The 19,107-nt window shown below is 38.0% G+C and overlaps 2 protein-coding genes and 1 pseudogene across 3 annotated transcripts; 1 reads left to right on the top strand and 2 right to left on the bottom strand.

Annotated features, from left to right (window-relative positions):
* Positions 1–82: 82 nt before the first annotated feature.
* LOC111477081 lies at positions 83–3,997 on the bottom strand (annotated as a pseudogene).
* Positions 3,998–5,111: 1,114 nt separating this feature from the next.
* On the top strand, positions 5,112–12,485 carry LOC111477026 (arabinosyltransferase XEG113-like). The gene is made up of 13 exons (XM_023120958.1): positions 5,112–5,596; positions 6,950–7,213; positions 7,303–7,508; positions 8,435–8,540; positions 8,609–8,865; positions 8,960–9,095; positions 9,182–9,276; positions 9,373–9,426; positions 10,167–10,280; positions 10,584–10,682; positions 10,755–10,874; positions 11,821–11,907; positions 11,984–12,485. The coding sequence occupies exons 1-13, from the start codon at positions 5,410–5,412 to the stop codon at positions 12,149–12,151; spliced, it is 1,893 nt and encodes a 630-aa protein (XP_022976726.1). The 5' UTR covers positions 5,112–5,409; the 3' UTR covers positions 12,152–12,485.
* Positions 12,486–12,658: 173 nt separating this feature from the next.
* LOC111477027 (ABC transporter E family member 2) lies at positions 12,659–17,603 on the bottom strand. 2 transcript variants are annotated; one of them, XM_023120961.1, is made up of 13 exons: positions 17,400–17,603; positions 17,144–17,246; positions 16,283–16,368; positions 16,065–16,162; positions 15,872–15,989; positions 15,708–15,797; positions 14,837–15,141; positions 14,557–14,752; positions 14,291–14,476; positions 13,890–14,159; positions 13,388–13,633; positions 13,151–13,283; positions 12,659–13,054 (listed from the first exon to the last, which is right to left on the bottom strand). In XM_023120961.1, the coding sequence occupies exons 2-12, from the start codon at positions 17,244–17,246 to the stop codon at positions 13,164–13,166; spliced, it is 1,818 nt and encodes a 605-aa protein (XP_022976729.1). In that variant the 5' UTR covers positions 17,400–17,603; the 3' UTR covers positions 12,659–13,054; positions 13,151–13,163. The 2 variants fall into 2 exon arrangements, with proteins under 2 accessions (XP_022976729.1, XP_022976728.1); XM_023120960.1 differs by having other exon boundaries at positions 17,144–17,253.
* Between the last annotated feature and the right edge of the window lie 1,504 nt (positions 17,604–19,107).

Below are 19,107 nucleotides of genomic sequence, written 5' to 3' on the forward strand. Positions count from 1 at the left end.
GCCCGACACAAACAACAAAAAAAAAAAAAAAAAACAAGAAAATAGTCGTGACGATGAAAATTACTTATGTAAGGCGTTCGAGTTCGAGACTATAATTTGTGTCTTTATTCACTAAACATAGCCATGTTATCTATTTTCATCACTAACATAACTCTTTCGAATGATAAGAGAGAGAGAAAGAGAGCTTTGGAAGGGAAGAAAGCTGACAAAAAGATATATATATATATAAGAAATATATTACCTAATTAAAAAACTTCTGCACATGATGAAATTCACGAATATAATCCACAGCAGTCTTGTCTCAAAAATTGGATGCCACAGGAGTGTTCGATCAAGCATAGGCCTGACCGAATTGTTCGAGTTTTGAATCAGCAGAACCTCAAAGTAGCTTCTAGCTCGGCCTCGTCGGCACAATTGTACCCCTGCAAGTAAGCTCGAGCTGTCGTATATTAAGATGAGTTAAAAACATGCCTTCTCCGACGACATGAACATAGTTCAATTGTTCTACTGGAAAACAAAAAAACATGTGTTCACTAAAATATAAACAAAGGATAGATCGTGATTTTATACCAAAACGACCCGAACCCATGAATGGTTCCGCCTCCGCCTCGTCGATTACACCCGCTTGTTGCAGTTCCTACAAGTTCGATGTGCATCAAATGAGGTGAACAAAAATCTATTAAGACATAAAAATGCATGAAGGTGTCAGATAAGAACCTTTGTACAATAGACCGTATAGAAGTACCATTTGTAAAAATAAAAACTCCATTTATTACATAATTTGTGAGATACCACATCGGTTGGAGAGTGAAACAAAACTTCTTTATAAGGGTGTGAAAACCTCTCCCAAGTTAACGCGTTTTAAAACTGTGAAGCTGACGGCGACACTTAACGGGCCAAAGCAAACAATATCTACTAACGGTGAGCTTGGGCTGTTACAAATGGTATCAGAGCCAGACATCAAGCGATGTGCCAACAAGGACGCTAGGCCCAAAAAAGAGTGGATCGTGAGATCCCGCATCGGTTGGAGAGGGAAACAAAACTTCTTTATAAGGATCTGAAAACCTCTCCCTAGTTGACGCGTTTTAAAACCGTAAAGCTAACGGTGACACACAACAGGCCAAAGCGGACAATATTTACTAACGATGAGCTTGGACTGTTATAAATGGTATCAAAGTCAGTCACCGAACAGTGCAAGACACTGGTTGGAGTAGAGCTAGATTCTCTCCATAGTAGACGCATTTTAAAATCGTGAGGCTAACAGGGATATGTAACGGGCCAAAGCGGACAATATCAGCTAGCGGTGGACTTGGGCTGTTACAGTATTAGTATTAGTATTGATATTAAAAGAGCCCATTTCTAGTCTCGCTCTATTTTCAGTAGTGGGTTGGGAGCCATCGGGTAGGAAGTTAAGAGTGTTAGATAGCAGAAGGAAGCGCAGACTAGTCAAGGGTTGTACTCACAGTATCCAGTTCCATAGAGTCTGGAAAAAGTAGAGTATCAAAGCAGTGTCCAGATATTCTGCAGACAAGTTGTTCATCGTTCGGATCCATAACGACTTCTCGGCAAGTGTCATCACATACTAGGGGAAAAAAACGTGCAACTCATCAATTACACAGGTACTGAAGTCACAGGGCAATCTACAACAAAAAAAATGGATATAAAAGATAGAAGAATATCTTACCATGAACAAGTCCAGTCTTTTCACATACAAATGCATCACCAACTTGGTAATATGTACATGTTTCTCCAGAACAAGTATGATCTATGACTATCTTGTCAGTCAACCCCCTGCTGCTTTTCCATGTAGATACTTGATCGGCCACAGTCCTGCCGAGAATTATTTGGTCGTCCTACACCTGCAAACGCTCAATAGTTTTTTTTCTTTAGTTACCAGAAAAATAGAATTAGTAAAGACTAAGGAGGGAGATAGCCTAGGGCAAAACCAGAAAACAAAACTATACAAGAAACTATATGTTGGGTTCCAAGAAAACCTTGCATGAACCATCATTCAACCCTATCTCTAAACACGAGAATATAAAAACCGAAACTATATGGGCAATTCTTTTGCAGCGTTAAAAGCTTGTGAGAAAATCAGACACCTGAGAAGGAAGAGGAGCTTGACTTCTTTTTGCTGCTTGCATTTGGATGTAGTACTCTTTAAACTCGGAAGAACAATCTCGAACCAGTTGAGTCATATCCTCTTCGTCACGCTGAGATGATAGCAAAATGGGTGATGAGTGTTCATCACTAAGATGGGTATAGATTCAACTAACAAAACAGGCATAGCCCTTAACAAAAAATGAATATACAGCCGCAGGCAGGAACCCCCCAGAGTACTGTCAGATCCATAGAATGATGTATAAAGCTCTTAAATATTAACAAATTTTGTTGTGTGTTCGATTTCATATAATTTTGAGTAAATCATTCATTTAAACTTATCATATCGTAATTTTCTTTCAACAGACAGAAAATTTCTCCACCGATTGCCTAAAGTTGAGCTTCTCGATCTATCATTATACCCTGAGAAGTAGAAAGAATTAGAATGCCCATTCCGCCTAAAATTCGAGGAATTTGTTTATAGTTAAAAAAGATTCGGAGACTAGGTCTGGTCGGTTTTAAATTTAAAATCGTTTTATATGGTCCTTTCCTATTTCTTCTATGTCGTAGGGTTAAAACCCAAAAATCCTTGTTGTTTTCCCTAAGTTTCCTTATGTTTTCAATAAAACCTTCTCGTAAAAGTATTTTAACAATGTTTTCGGTGGTGCTAATTTTATTTTCTTTCAATAGAGCTAGTTTAGAAGCCTATATTAGTGAAGTAGTGAAGTTCTTATTTTGTTTTCCTAACAAAAAGAATGTAATTACTCTCATTTCTTCAAAAAAATTCCGTTTCAAACAGGATAATGAATTTAGAACCATTTCTTCTATTTCAGATAACAGGATTTAAGATCATTTCTTAACAAAGGGTAAAAGAAGAACCTGAATATATAGGTTTTTCCAAGGACACTGGCGCAATTTCTTGGTCTTGGGAACCAGACCCCAACCCAGACAATATCTGTACACGAATTGCAGGCTTAAGTGTTCGTAGAAAATGGAAAACCAATTAACGCTCGTCATAGAGTAGCGTACAGATCAAACACAAATAGATAGAGAAATATCAGAAGCAATTACTTACAATCTTCGCCATAATGATTCATCAGACGCTACAGAATTTAAAAACCGACAAACCAGTGAACAAGAAATCAGATCCTGCATCGAAACAAACAGTTAAAGTGAGAACAAAAATGGGGAGGAGAATACGAAGTAGGAAAAAAACAGCTCCTCTTGACAATACCTCTGATGAGAAAAACTTGAGGATATGGCGGAAGATCTCCGAAGGAATTTGACTGAAAATTCCGGTATCAATTCTCCCGGGAACGATGCCACTGAATTGAGAGGACGAAGTAGTAACGGAAGCTACCTCTCTTTGTTCGTTAGGGTTAATCTGTTCGAATCGAGCTCTCTTAGGTTGTGGTTCCTCCTGTGCGTTCCCCTAATCCTACAAATATCCGCAGTCAAATTCATCACCATCCGACGTAGTTCACCCTAAATCGGCATGAACATGATAAGATTTGAAGAAACAAACGAACATGTTTTAACGATACGCCTTAATTCTCCTAAATACCAACCGCTCCAACTCCACAAAGAATATCGGAGAAATAGAGAAAGGAAAGAGGTAGAAACCTTGTCGGAGACCTCCGAGAGAACCTCCGTTTCAAGAAATTGTGCCAACAACTCGTCTTCTTCATCTGAAATTGCCATTTCACATTAAGCGATGGGAAATTCGAACTCCTGCAGCGATCGGACTGTGAATAGACCGATGAATAACCTCTGTCGGCCAGTGACCGGAGCTGGCAGCCGGCAGTCCCGGCCTTTAGAATGACGATCGACCCCCAGTAACTCGCCCGAAATCACAGGAACCATGGTAGGTGAGGACTCACCACAACTGCACACACACATGCATCCTGCGGCCAGACTCTTTTAATTGGGCCGATGGCCCAGACATCGGCCCAGACTTTAGAAAGCTTTTTGTCTAAAAAGAAAATATTGCTTTAAATATATTTTAATTAAATATTGCTTTGAATTGAATAATATAATAAAAAAATTTAATTCAAGGTACTAATTATTATTAAAAAAATTAATAATTATATATATATATGGGAGAGGCTGGGTCGAATTTTTTTTTTTAATTCAACAACCTATTGGTTCGTTTTATTCGGATTATTCATTTAAATTATTATTTTTAATAAAAAAATATATTAATATATTTGTTTTCAAGCCTAAAATTAATATTTATCTCCAATTTTAAAAATTTTTAAAAGTAGTTGCAAAATAAATATAACAAAACAATCCGATAATTATATATAAAATATATAGTAAGTAAAAATATATTTTTTATAATTAATAATAAATTTGACTTGATTTGATTTTATCTCTAGCATATCGATAAATTCACTTAATTTAACATATAAAATTTGTATTTATTTTAATAAAAATATAATTTACTGTGATGTCCCATATTTATTGGGGAGAATAACAAACTCAGGGGTGTAGAAATCTTCCTCTAGCATAAGCGTTTTAGAAATCATTGAGAGGGAGCTGGAAAGGGAAAGCTCAAAGAGCACAATATCTAATAACGGTGGATTTGGGGCGTTACAAATGGTATTAAAGCCAGACACTGAACGATGTGCCAACCTTCTCGCTGTTCTCCGAAGGGGATAGACACGAGTTGGTGTGCCAGTAAGGATACTTGCCCCATAGGGGGTGAATTTGGAGGTGGTCCCACATCGATTAGAGGAACGAAAGAGTGCCAGCGAAGACGCTGAACCTCGAAGGGGGTGAATTGTGATGTTTCACATTGGTTAGGGAGGAGAACGAACCACAATTTATAAAAATGTGTAAACCTTCCCTAAGAAAGACTTTAGGAGAAGCCAAAAACAGAAAGCATAAAAGAACAATATCTGCTACCAAGACACTTACATTTACACAATAATTCATTTTATAAATTATTATTTATTATTATTATTTTTTAATAACACAGCACAACTTAACTATGATTTTCCAAATGAATAATAAAATGTAAGCAGAGATTAAAATGGTGGCTAAGTCGAGAGTGTTCAGTCAAGGGTGGCAGCTCGTTAGTAGAATTCATCGATTTTCCGACGATCTGCCCGCTTTCTTTCTCTCGCCGGGATCGGAAAGGCGTGGATCAGCTGTCCCCGTCGTGGGCTTATTCAACGGCAACCTCTGCTCTGTAAGGGATAAACAGGGAGAGTTGACTTTTCCTAGATTTAGGCGAAATGGGTTGACCAATTTCTTGTCGGGGATTGAAGAGTTACAGAAATCGAAGATTTGAAAGCTCTGGAAAAAATGGTGTGGGGAAATGGGTGCCAAGATGGAGTCTACACAAGGCCTCTGTTCTTGGTGTTCTATGCGACCGTCGCTGCCGGCATCGTGTTCTCGTCGCTCTATGTTTTTTCGGCTGTTTACTCCTCTTCCAATTTTGTCTCTGGTTTCAGCTCCTCCTGGTTTTCGTCTACTTCTGGTGAATTTAACAGTACGTGTTCTTATTCTGTTCTTATTACTCTTGATTCAGTGATGATTTTGTTCAGTTTTTGTTTGTGATCTGTTCTTTGACCCTTGAATGCTTCATTTGTTCCTCATTGAATTATGGCATTGGCTGGTTAGTTGCATCCCATAGTGTATGAGCTGAAGTTCGGTTTTAGATTGGCCTGAGTGTAACGGCTCAAGTCCACCCCTAGCAGATATTGTCCTCTTTGGGTTTTTCCTTTCGAGCTCCCAGTCAAGGTTTTTAAAACGTGTCTGCTAGGGAGAAGTTTTCACACCCTTGTAAAGAATGCTTCGTTCTCTTCCCCAACCGATGTGGAATCTCACAATCCACCTCCCTTTGGAGCCCAGCGTCTTTGTTGGCACAATGTCTCGTGTCCGGGGGCTTAGCCTCCTCATTGGCACATCTCCCGGTGTCTGGCTCTGATACCATTTGTAACGGCCCAAGCCTACCACTAGAAGATATTGTCCTTTTTGGTTTTCCCTTCTGGGCTTCTCCTCAAGACTTTTAAAACACGTCGGCTAGGGAGAGGTTTTCATGCCCTTATAAAAAATGCTTCGTTCTTTTCCCCAACCGATGGGGATCTCACAATCCACCCCCCTCAGGGTCCAGCGTCCTCGCGCACACTCATTCCCTTCTCTAATCAATGTGCGGAGCCTAGCGTTCTTGCTAACACACTGTCCAGCTTCCTCGTGTCTGGTTCTAATACCATTTGTAACGGTCCAAGCCCACCTCTAGTAGATATTGTTCTCTTCAAACCTTCCCTTTCAAACTTCCCCTCAAAGTTTTAAAAACGTGTCTGTTAGGGAAATATTTCCACACCCTTAAAGGGTTTCGTTCTCTTCCCCAACCGATATGGGATCTCACAATCCGCCCCCCTTTGGGGTCTACTTGTTCCCTTCTCCAATCGATGTGAGATCCCTCCAATCCACCCCTTTGGAGCCCAACGTCCTTGTTGGCATACTGTCTCGTGTCCACCCCCTTTGGGACTTAGCCTCCTTACTGGCACATCACCGGTGTATGGCTCTGATACCATTTGTAATAGTCCAAATCCACCGCTAGCAAATATTGTTCTCTTTTGACTTTCCTTTTCAGACTTCCCCTTAAGGTTTTTAAAACGTATCTGCTAGGGAGAGGTTTCCACACCCTTATAAAGAATGCTTCGATCTCCTCGAGGGATCTCACACCAAACCTAGCTGTTGGCTGTTCATAACAAAGCAGCAAACATGGTATAGGGTCTTAATGCAAGTTTTTTTTCTTGGCTGTTCATATCATGTTCTTAATGTTCATCATAAACTAGCATTGTCTGCGTTAATTTGTGACTTATCCCTCTCTTTCTAGATTCCAATTCAACTCTCATCAAGGATCAAACACCAAATGTATCACAACCAGATGTTCACAACAAAGGGGAAAGACCAATTTGGGAAGCTCCAGACACCAAAAACATGCCATCTCCATCGACCTTTCGGCTAAGCAAGGAGCTAGTTCAACGACACGTAAAAGATAACGTAATAGTAGTTACGTTTGGTAACTATGCATTTTTAGACTTCATTCTCAATTGGGTTAAGCATTTGACAGATCTTGATCTTTCTAATCTTCTTGTTGGTAAGCTACTGAATGTTTGTTGATATCATTTTTAGTCACAACCTGCTATACAACTACTTAGTTTTCCTTCCTTTGGGTGATTATTTCAGGTGCAATGGACACCAAATTGTTGGAAGCTTTGTATTGGAAAGGTATTCCTGTTTTTGACATGGGAAGTCATATGAGCACGGTGGATGTTGGTTGGGGATCGTCGACGTTTCATAAGATGGGAAGAGAAAAAGTGATACTCATCGATTCGATCCTCCCTTATGGGTTCGAGTTGTTGATGTGTGATACCGACATGGTGTGGTTAAAGGTACATTTTTGAATTGTTATTTGGATGTGCCTAGATGTCACTTACCGATAGAAACTTTCATATTTCAATACTATAACGATAACGACATATTCGATGTGTTAAAACCTTTTGGATTTTGTTTATGTAACTGGTCAAGTCTACCACTAGCAGATATTGTTCTTTTTGAGCTTTCCCTTTCGGGATTTCGCTCAAGGTTTTTAAAATGTGTCTGTTTGGGAGAGATTTCCACACTCTTATAAAGAATGTTTCGTTCTCTTCTCCAACTGAGGTGGTATCTCACAATCCACCCTCCTTCGGAGTCCACTTGTTCCCTTCTCCAATCTATGTGGGACCCCCCACCCAATCCAACCCCCCCTTCGGAGCCTAGCGTCCTTGTTGGCACACCGCCTCGTGTCCACTCCTCTTCAGGGCTCAGCCTCCTTGTTGGCACATTGCCCAGTGTCTAACCCTGATATCATTTGTAATGACTCAAGCCTACCGCTAGTAGATATTGTCCTCTTTGGGCTTTCCCTTTTGAGCTTCCCCTCAAGGTTTTTAAAACGCGTCTGCTAGGAAGAGGTTTCCACACCCTTATAAAGAATATCTCGTTTCCCTCTCCAACCGATGTAGGATCTCTTATTAAAGAATGTTCTATTAGTATCATATTCCTTCATATCGAACCATCTTATGTCGTTTTATTATTATAAGGTGGGTTGGGAGATCTTAGGGAAGGAGGGACATTTTCTTTAGTCTTTTCATGAGTTCAAGAATTTTATGATATTCACCCAGCTATGAACGTTTTAAGCCCCATGACAGTCACAAGAAAAATTATCGAGAATCTTGGATTCTTCGGTTTATTCATCAAAATCTATCGTTCGTTCGTTTCAGAATTCTTTTAATGCTACTATTTGAAACATAGTAACCACATAAGTTGTTTTATGTGACAGAATCCGCTCCCATATCTCGCTCGTTACCCCGAAGCAGATGTCTTATCTTCAAGTGATCAGGTTATACCAACCGTGGTCGATGACAAGTTGGATATTTGGAACGAAGGTAAAGTATTAAATATTCTCAATTCTTCCATGAATATCAAGATTAAAGGTGTTAATGCTTTCGAACAGTTACGGGTGCCTTGAATATTGGAATCTTCCACTGGCGGCCTACACGAGCATCAAAAAAACTGGCTAAGGAGTGGAAGGAAATGCTCCTAGCTGATGACAAGATTTGGGACCAAAATGGTTTCAACGAACTTGTTCGTAAGAAATATGGACCATCGGTCGATGAAGACAGTGGACTCGTATATGCTTATGATGGTAATCTCAAGCTAGGAATTTTACCTGCAAGTATTTTCTGTAGTGGACACACCTTCTTTGTTCAGGTACTATTTTGTGTAGCCTGCTTAGATCTCGACGTCGTATTAATCATAATACGAGCCATGTAAATGTATCCCATTGATTGAACTACAATGGCAGGCAATGTATCAACAATTTAGATTGGAGCCATATGCTGTTCATACTACATTCCAGTACGCGGGTACCAAAGGAAAGCGCCATAGACTGCGTGAGGCCATGGCTTTCGATGATCCTCCGGAGTACTTTGATGCACCAGGTAAATTTTTTATGAGATTGAAGAATTTAAATCACGCTTTTGTGATTGTTCATGTTTAATGCTTCGTTTTTTCGGGAATTCTGCAGGAGGTTACCTATCGTTTAAGCCATCGATTCCGAAGTCTCTATTACTTGACGGAGAGCATGACCTTGATACACATTTTAGGCTTATGAACTACCAGGTTGTGTGTTCTAACAATAAAACTAAGTTTTTTTCTCATATGATATCATGAAATGTTCCAGTTCTGAGTTTTTAGTTGTTTTTTTTTTTTGTTTAGTTGAAACAAATCAGGACTGCACTTGCTATTGCTTCACTATTGAATCGTGTCCTGGTAAGAACGCTCGAATCTGAGGTCACACATTCATGCTCGAGAGAAAATATTGTATTATGTCGGATAGAGAAAAGGGTAACACGTTTGAGGGAAACTGATAGAAAAGAAGAAAAGAGATTGAGTATCTCTTTTTGTGAGATCTCATATCAGTTGGAGAGGGGAACGAAACATTTCTTATAAGGGTGTGGAAACTTCTCCCTATTAGACGTATTTTAAAATCTTGAGGATGACGGCGATATGTAACGGGTTAAAGCGGGCTATATTTGTTAGCGGTGGGCTTGAGTTGTTGTAAATGATATTAGAGCTAGACATTGAGCGGTGTACCAGCGAGGACGTTGGGCTCTCAAGGGGGGTGGATTGTGAGATTCCATATCGGTTGGAGAGGAGAACGAAGCATTCCTTATAAGGGTGTGGAAACTTCTCCCTATTAGACGTGCTTTAAAATCGTGATGCTAACGACGATATGTAACGAGCTTAAGTGGACAATGTTTGCTCGCGGTAGGCTTAGGTTGTTACAAATGGTATACAACTAGACACCGAGCGGTGTGCCAGACACCGGACTAGTGGATTGTGAGATCCCACATCGGTTGGAGAGCATAATGAAGCATTCCTTATAGGGTGAGGAAACCTCTCCCTAGCCGACATTTAAAAATCACATTTCTGGATGTTCTTGTCCTTAGCAGCTACTTAAGAAATTTCGGTCTATAATTTGTTCATTGTTTCTCACTTGTGAACTATAGATAATGCCTCCACTGTGGTGCCGGTTAGACAAGCTATGGTATGGACATCCTGGAGTTCTTCAGGGTTCTGTGACTCGACAGCCTTTTATTTGCCCGTTGGACCACGTTTTTGAGGTAACCTCCAAAATTTTGAATAACAGTTAATATTGTCTTGATGAGCTTTTCACCATAAGGCGCTGACCAGAACGAAACTCTACCTAGATGTGTCCCGGGTCGCACTCGGTGTCATAACAATTCATGCATAAACATGACCAATGTGTCTAGTATGTGCTAAAAAAAAAATCTTCGAACTGAAGTGGGGAGGGATTCATTTATAATGTCGAGGCCTACGTATTCTATAACGTATGGATTAAAGACGTGATAATTTAAAAACCGATGCACTGATGTTCTTGCTCGTTTTTTGTTTATGCCAAGCAGATCAATGTGATGTTAAAAGAATTATCAATGGAGGAGTTTGGCCCAGGAATTAACTTTAGAGAGTATTCTTTCTTGGACAATCCGTTGCTCCCCAAACAGGTTAGTATCATCTGTGCTTGTCATAGGAACTGATTGATAGCATTTGGTGAGGAACTGTTAATATGTGTTTAGGTGAAAGAATCATGGCTTGATGTTCAGCTTTGTAAACAAGAAAGTGAAGGTTGTCATGCATCAAATGATACGGTACTACCAGGTGTGCTTAAATTTCCTAAGGACAGCAATGAAGACACGGTAAGTGGCAGTTTTGACAATATGAACTTTTTTACTGCTCAAAGTTTACCCTAGTCAAAAAAATTTCTGTGGTCGTAACATGAAGATGTAGTACGTAACTTGGATAAATATAACTTTTTTAATGCTCAAAGTTAGATTGCTATAACTTTTGACTGGTTTGTAGTTCTAGAGGAATATAATAGGTACAATTTTTACTGCTGCAGCCTTAGAATAGTTTGTGTGAGATCCCACATTGGTTGGAGAGGAGAACGAAACATTCTTTAGAAACCTTTCCCAAGCATACGTATTTTAAAACCCCTGAGGGGAAGCTCGAAAGGAAAGTCTAATATCAGAGTCAGGCACCGAGCGATGTGCCAGCGAGAAGGCTAAGCACCGAAGGGAGTGACATGAGGCAGTGTGCCAGCAAGGACGCTGGGCCCTAAAAGGGGTGGATTGGGGAGGGGGGGGGGGGGGNGGGGGGGGGGGGGGGGGGGGGGGGGGGGAGTTGGAGAAAGGAACGAGTGTTGGCGAGAACGCTGGGCCCCAAAGGGGGGTGGATTGTGAAATCCCACATCAGTTGGGGAGGAGAACGAAACATTCTTTATAAGGATGTGAAAACCTCTCATTAGCAGACACATTTTAAAAACCTTGAGGGGAAGCCCAAAGAGAACAATATCTGCTAGTAGTGAACTTTACCGTTTGTTTGTGACCAAAAGAATATCTTTTGAAATTTTTTTGGAGACAATAACCAAAAGAAAACAAGAACTTGTTTGTTAACATTGTTGTGAGGTCTAATCGACGTGCTATTTTATGGAACGTTTGGCTGTTAAAATCGAGGTTCTCGTTTTGCTTTAGACATCTGTTTATGCGTTCTAGGAATCCCCTTTTACTTGTAAGTTAGTTATAAACCTGTAATAAGAATTCCATCTCTCCATTGGACTTTATATTTGATGTTTTTCTTGTATAGTTCAAGGCAATATTTTCCAAATTCAAGGATGTCAAAGTCATCCAGTTTTCCACAATGCAAGATGCCTTCCCTGGTTTCTCTGATAAGGTAACAATACCTTACCTCTTTGATTCCTTTGACTAACTATCAAGTCTTAATACACACAAACTAATTTGATCATCAGAAAAGAGAAGAGAAGTTCAGGAACCGTGTCAAGCGTTACGTTGGCATATGGTGTTGTGTGGAGAATGCTGCACCAGGCCACGTATTTTATGACATGTACTGGGATGAGAAACCTGATTGGAAACCGCACCCGCCTCGAACGCCCGAGGAAGATCGACCTCCTTTATAAGGGCAACTGTGAGATTTTACTTGAATCTAGAGGCAAAGAAGACAAATTCTCAAGGATATTTTGTTTATTACCCTGTGAGGATTCAACGCAGAGGCTTACTTGGGATTTTAATGAGAGTCGAAATCAAGTACAGGTATTATTGGAGGTCGAACTTGAGGCTACATTTTTACCTCATGTTCTCGTGGATAGCCATAGAGTTAAAAGAATACAGAAAGGTTTAATTTAGTTCCCCACTTTTTCCATTTGTTAACTCACAAAGAAGAACGATCTGTGCTCTCTGAATGAGGGGAAGTTTAGACTTTATACACTTAAATAAAGAGGTATATTTCTCGGAGTTCTAACTTTTAAATCAATATTATAATATCCTAATCAGTTGAGGTAATGCTCGAGTAGCTAGAAAAAACATGTCTTATTACAGATAAAATGTTTTTGCACTAATTTTGTAGAACATCACAAACTCAGATGATATGAAAAAGAAGATTGAGATGGAGAAACAAAAAAAAGAACACACAATAAAATCCACTCATTCCTCTAAAACATTGAGTGAAAGAAATTGGCAGATTACAAAATCTAAAATGTGGAAAATACAATTTGTTCCTCAAAATGTTAGCAAATCTAATCAAATACACAATTTCAGGAGCAGGAGGACAAACAAGTGAATGACATTCAGACTTGCCTTATGATGATGACTAAGAAAACCGTAGAATTGTAAAAGAAATATACTGCACGGCAAGAATCAAGAAGGTGCATACCCTGTGCTTTGAATTAAAGCAAAATAAGCCAAAAGCACAGATTCTACAAAATGAAAGCATCCTCTCCCCTTCTGCACCTCTTCCAAAGATTAAGATTCCATGATTTGGCTCCAGAAGTGCCCTCTATAGGTTAAAAAACCAGCATCTATATCTGCAAGTAAACATAAGAAAACTACATTTTAGTATGGAAAGAAGTAAGAAGGTAAGGTAAGTTGAGAGATTTTGTGGAGGAGGTATGAAGAATTACATCAAGAAAACTCTTAATCATCCAAATAATAATATGAGCCTGCTGACTTTTGCTCCCGATCCTTTGCGGAGTCGACCTTGTTAATTCTTGGCCTGAAATTTGTTGGATCTCTTCTAAATGTAATATCGAGATGCTGCGATCAATCAAAAGAAGACACGTCAATGGCCATCCCTAGATATGGTATAATACTAAAAAAGGAACGAATGTGATTCGGGGATTAGAAGAAGCGTGTCTTACAGATAAGAAGAGATTCATTCCAGTCAACAATGACTGAGGACAATTAGCAGTACAATCAACTGATGGCTGACCCTCGTAAACAATAACTCGATCTGCTAGATAAGTTGCCATAATAAAATCGTGTTCAACCACAAAAGCCGTCTTTTTTGCATGAAGAATAAATCTCTTGATGACTTTGGATGCAACAATACGCTGCTCAGAGTCAAGGTAAGCACTCGGTTCATCTATCAGATAGATATCCGCAGGCTGCAAGCATTACAATAAAACAAATAACTATCATTTCCCTGTAAGTATTCCTGACTATCATATTAAAAAAAAAAAAAAAAAAAAATTGGCACAGAGAATAATATTTACTCTCAAGTCTCATGCATATATTACTACCAATATAAACGTGTCCAGGCAAACAGATTTTTTTGGACCCTAACCACAAAAGCATAGGTGCAACTTAACTGCTAATACAACTTGCCGATGATATTTGACAGGAATACTAAAGTAATTGTACCTTTCCAAGGCAGAGGCACAACGCAACCCTTTGCAACTCTCCTCCAGAAAGATTCACAACTTCTTGGTCCATTAATTGTTCGATAAGCAAGGGTTTCATTACATCTGAAACAAATTGCGGATGCATGTAGGACTCCCTTATTTTCTGATGTAACAAATGCCTGACAGTGGATTGAAACTTAGGACTAATCTTCTGGGGCTTGTAGGAAACGTTAAACTCAGGAATCTCAACATCAGAGTTTTCGACAGAATCAGGTTTCAACAAACCCGCCTGCAAATGTAGTCAATGGTGGTATATGCTTAGGAAGAGAGAGAGACTTAATCCTTTGACATTCACTATTTACTACTATTAAAAATAAAAAAGAAAAAAACTAGTAAATAAGAAATGGAAAGTCAAAATACCAGCATACGAATAAATGTTGTCTTCCCTGTACCATTTTCACCGAGCATCACAATAATCTGTGAATCAGTAAATTCACCCTCTACCACACGAAGCTTGAAATTTCCCTGAGTTTTACTCATGGTTGGGTATTTATACCGTGCATATGTTTCTATTTCCTCCGCACTTTCTTGAGGAGTCTCAGCAACCTAGAAGAATAAAAAAGTAAGAACATATTGTGATGATATAAATGTTCCATTCTGGTGTAAAAAGTCAGCAGATACACCACCTTGAATGTAAGAGATTCATCTCTAAATCGTAGATTTTCTGTGGGAACAAACCCAGCCAAGAAGATGTTGATTCCTTCTCTAACCGAAAAAGGAAGGGTAACGACTCCATATGCACCCGGTTTCCCATAAAGACAACAAATGAAATCAGACAAATAATCCAAGACACTAAGATCATGCTCCACAACAATTACATAGCTGCAAAAGGATGCATGAACCACGTCAAACTAACATAGGAGAGATGAAAATGCTAGGAATATAATAAAAAGAGACAAAACGTACCTATTGGGCCTGAGCAAAGATCGAACCACTTGAGCAGCTTTAAGTCTCTGTTTCACATCAAGGTAACTTGAGGGTTCATCAAACATATAAATCTCTGCATTCTGTATGGCAACAACAGCAATGGCAAATCTTTGAAGTTCTCCACCAGACAGGTCACCAACATTCCTATCTATAACCTGATTAAGTTCAAGATCACGACATAATTCTTGCTTCATATCCCTCTCATCTTTTTGCTCTAGCACCTGACCAACATTCCCTTGAACTGCTTTCGGAATGTGATCAACATACTGGGGCTTTATGATCGCCTGACATAGAAGTAAAAAATGGGTCATTATTAATGGCCAGTATAAGTTAACAATAAACTTAACATAGTAGATTCAAGGGTAAAACAAACTAGGCCGCCCATTCCATGCATAGGCTAACACACGCTGCAAAGATTGGGGAAGGTCTTGTAACCCCCTTAGGATTTTGTCACCCTTGTCTAGTACATTTGCATCAGTTCAGAAAAGTTTTATCTGTACCAAAATGAGTGACTTTGATGTCAAGACCTAGAACATGAAACCACTCCAGTCCTAGTTTGGTCAAGCATGTTACTACTTGTCTGCAATTAATTCAGAAACTGTAGGGGATCCAAAGTAACTGAGGTAATCACGGACTAAAGAGATGCTAAACTGCATACCAAATCTTCATTGGCACGAGGAAAAAATCACCAAAACTTCACGAAGTAGCTCTCCAGGCATGTCTATTCCTTATTAATGTTTAAAAGTAACAATATACCATAATACTAAGTCTACAACAAGAAATTCAATATATTTTGAAAGCATGGAAAAGATGGAGGGAAACTATACGGTAGTAGAGCATTTAACATTACCTTTAGATTATCTTCAAGGATACGTGTAAAATAATTCTGCAACTCAGATCCTCGAAAGTAAGTCAATATCTCCTGCCAATCTGGTGGGTTCTGCAAATGTCCATGAAAAAGGTGAGCTATATTACACGACAAAGTAAAGAAGAAAAAGTAATTGAGAATGTTACATTGAAACGGCCAAGATTTGGTTTCAGCTTTCCAGCCAAGACTTTCAGTGCAGTGGACTTCCCAATACCATTGGTTCCAACCAAACCAAGAACTTGCCCAGGCCGAGGAACTGGCAACCTGCAGCCACATTATCCTTCAATTTCAAACCAGATGAAACAAATTCATAAATTTACAAGTTGGTAAAGAATGAACCTGTGCAATTTGAAGGTGTTGGGGCCATATCGATGTGTTGTATCTTTATCCAAATCCTTTGGCAGATTGATGATTTGAATTGCTTCAAATGGGCATTTCTGTATCATTGGCCAGAACAATTTGGATCATTAGTCAATTATAATTACCCATTTACACATCACAATAATTCTAAAACAGTTTATTCATACAGACACACATAAACCACAACTTGCACAAACCTTGACACATATACCACATCCAATACATAGTTCTTCTGAGATAAAAGCAATCTTAGCGGCTGGGGTAACCTCAATACATAGTTTACCTGCAGAGAGATTAAAATTAATGAAGTAGCAATAACACTCCTAATCAAGAAAAATTTTGCTCGAGTCAATGTTTACAAGCTGAGAAAAAAGATAAAATAATAATAATCGTAATATACAGAGTTGTTCGTAATTCAAATAAAGAAAAACATCCAAATGACAAACTTTATTTATCGTGACATTAAAAAAAAATTGAAATCTTCCAAAAAGACTAAGAAAATCAACCCGATAAACATTATAATCCGCCCATGAAAAAAAAGGGTGAGCAACAAACCAATAATGACAGTGCCGCCAAATTATTAAATACTTATAAAAATAGAGACGCATTGTGAGCCATTTGAAAGTCAATTACTGTAGCAAACAAATCTGCAAATCATGCACGAAGATAGTTATATGAAATTTTTCGCAATCAAACTCTTGTGGATGTAGAATTACAATCGAAATGAATAAAAATTTCAAGTCTAAATCGCTGGATGGTTGGCGACTGTCTTGAAACGTAATTCTACATCTTTTGACAAACGAAAATAGGTTCCAGAATAAATTTATATCATCCGGATGACTCCAGATAACAAACTAGTTGATTAGAACTCTCTACCTCGGTGAAAACCTTAAAAATCATCAACCCCACAAGAACAACAAAACCGGTATCCGTCGAGCTGAAATACTATTTCCTATTCGTATCCGACAAAAGATCAGATCAACGACATCAAAATCTACAATCCATCACAATTTAATTCTCAATTCCAAACGAATAAGCAGAAAAAGAACATAAAATACCAGTCTTAACAACGGGACAGCTCTTCTTGCATTCTTGACGGCACTTTTTAGGTTTACACCTATCCGAACTCACTATAGCTATACGCGTCAATCGATCCGCCATCTAATCACTGACGAGAATTACAGAACAATTAAGATGCATACAATCCAACAACAATATTCCAAAAGCAAGAGGAGCAGAGGCGCAAATCAAAACCAAAGTATCCAAAATTACTGGGATGGAGCAAACATTAAAAAAACCAAAATAAAAACTCACCAGAAATGAGGAAATCACAGTGGCGGAAGATTAACAGATAGGAAAACAAGGAGGTAATCGAAGAACACCACGGAGAGATACGATCAAGCGTATGGCACACGCAGGGGTCCAAGTAAGCTTCCTAGGGTTTTTTCTTATGCATAAAGATCCGAATGGCGGTTATTTCGGGTCTTTTTCTTTTCTTTTTCGCTCTTCCAAAGGAGTTCCAGATAGACGAGAATCCAAAAACCCGAATGTAAACAGAAATAAAAATAAATAAATAAATAACAAGTCGGATCCACCCATATTTAAACTGGGCCAAACCCGAATTAAAATTAAAAATAAATGCTTCAAACTTTTAATTTGATTTACTCCCTAAATCCACAATATATATATATATATATATAAATAATTCATAAACTATAAATATTTTTAACTACTAAAATTTTGAACCAGGTAACATTAACTATAAAAAAAATCGATTTTTCTTGAAAAAAAAAAATTGAGTTTGATTTTATAGTTTAAAATTGGTTTATATATTTTATAATATTAAAAAGTTTAATTACAAAAAATTTATAATTAAGTCAAATTAATATGTATTTTTCTCCTAGAATGATAATTTTATAAATTTAAATAACTGATTTATCGAATTAAAATTTAAAAGGTGTGATTACGAAAATTTTATATGAAGAAAAAACAAATAAAAATAAAAATTTATTTTTTATATATTATAAATTTTAGATATCTATAGATAATGCAATCTTAAATTTTATATAAAAAATGTAATATTTTCTTTGTTTAATTAATCTAAAAAGAAATTTATTTGTTTAGTCTTCTAAAACGTGACATGCATATCTTCTATCAATTATTTTCTTTTTCCATATGACTTTTTGATCTTTTATTCATGTCATAAAATATATTTTCTTCTATTATCAATAAACAAAAATTAAACATAAAATCAATATATTTTGTTTTAATTATCGCACACAATACTCAATAAATAAATAAAATCATCGAATAAATAAATAAAATCATCGAATGGGTAGAAATACTAGAAACTAATGTTTGTGGTCCGACTAACAGACGACTTGGGCCAACTTCCCCACATAGTTATTAAGGTATATATCCTCGACCAAAAGGTTAGAGGTTCAAAATTCGTTCATCCGCTTAGGCCAACGTAAGCACACTTCAACTTCATGAAGGTATATATCCTCAACTAAAAGGTTAGAAGTTCAAAATTCATTCATCGCTTAGACCAACGTAAACACAATTCAACTTCATTAACGTATATATCCTCTTGACCAAAAAGTTAGAGGTTCAAAATCCGTTCATCCGCTTAGACCAACATGAGCACAGTTCAATTTCATTAAAGTATATATCCTCGAGCAAGAGATTAGAGGTTCGAAATCCGTTCATCCTACCCCCGGGGTTGAACTTGAAAACAAAGGAAGAAAGAAGGGGAAAAATTGAAGCCAATTTTGACATGAAGAGAGGCTTCTCATGGTCCACCAAAAGCTAAAACTTGAACGAGGAATGACTCAGCAAGAGACAATGAAAAAGAAGACAGAAGATAAAGAATCTTCCCTTATTCAGCACTGTAATCAAATATATAACAGAATGTACTCTCACTTCTGGGGAGGGCAGAGAAAACAAAGAACAAAACAAATCAAACATCACAGCATTTTCTGGTTGCCTCTCCAGTTTTCCAAAACCTCATGCATGCTGGAAA

This window comes from Cucurbita maxima, unplaced genomic scaffold (genome assembly GCF_002738345.1).
Source record: "Cucurbita maxima cultivar Rimu unplaced genomic scaffold, Cmax_1.0 Cma_Scf00003, whole genome shotgun sequence".
Classification (NCBI taxonomy): domain Eukaryota; kingdom Viridiplantae; phylum Streptophyta; class Magnoliopsida; order Cucurbitales; family Cucurbitaceae; genus Cucurbita; species Cucurbita maxima.

Bases quoted from the DNA above. Each gene is read 5' to 3' on its own strand.
- LOC111477026 (XM_023120958.1), top strand. From the start codon at position 5,410: ATGGTGTGGGGAAATGGGTGCCAAGATGGAGTCTACACAAGGCCTCTG. The intron at 9,427-10,166 runs GTAAGAACGCTC...TGTGAACTATAG, and splicing joins CACTATTGAATCGTGTCCTG to ATAATGCCTCCACTGTGGTG. The intron at 10,683-10,754 runs GTTAGTATCATC...ATATGTGTTTAG, and splicing joins ATCCGTTGCTCCCCAAACAG to GTGAAAGAATCATGGCTTGA.
- LOC111477027 (XM_023120961.1), bottom strand. From the start codon at position 17,246: ATGGCGGATCGATTGACGCGTATAGCTATAGTGAGTTCGGATAGGTGT. The intron at 16,369-17,143 runs GTATTTTATGTT...ATCTCTCTGCAG, and splicing joins CTGTCCCGTTGTTAAGACTG to GTAAACTATGTATTGAGGTT. The intron at 13,634-13,889 runs GTACAATTACTT...TAATGCTTGCAG, and splicing joins TGTGCCTCTGCCTTGGAAAG to CCTGCGGATATCTATCTGAT.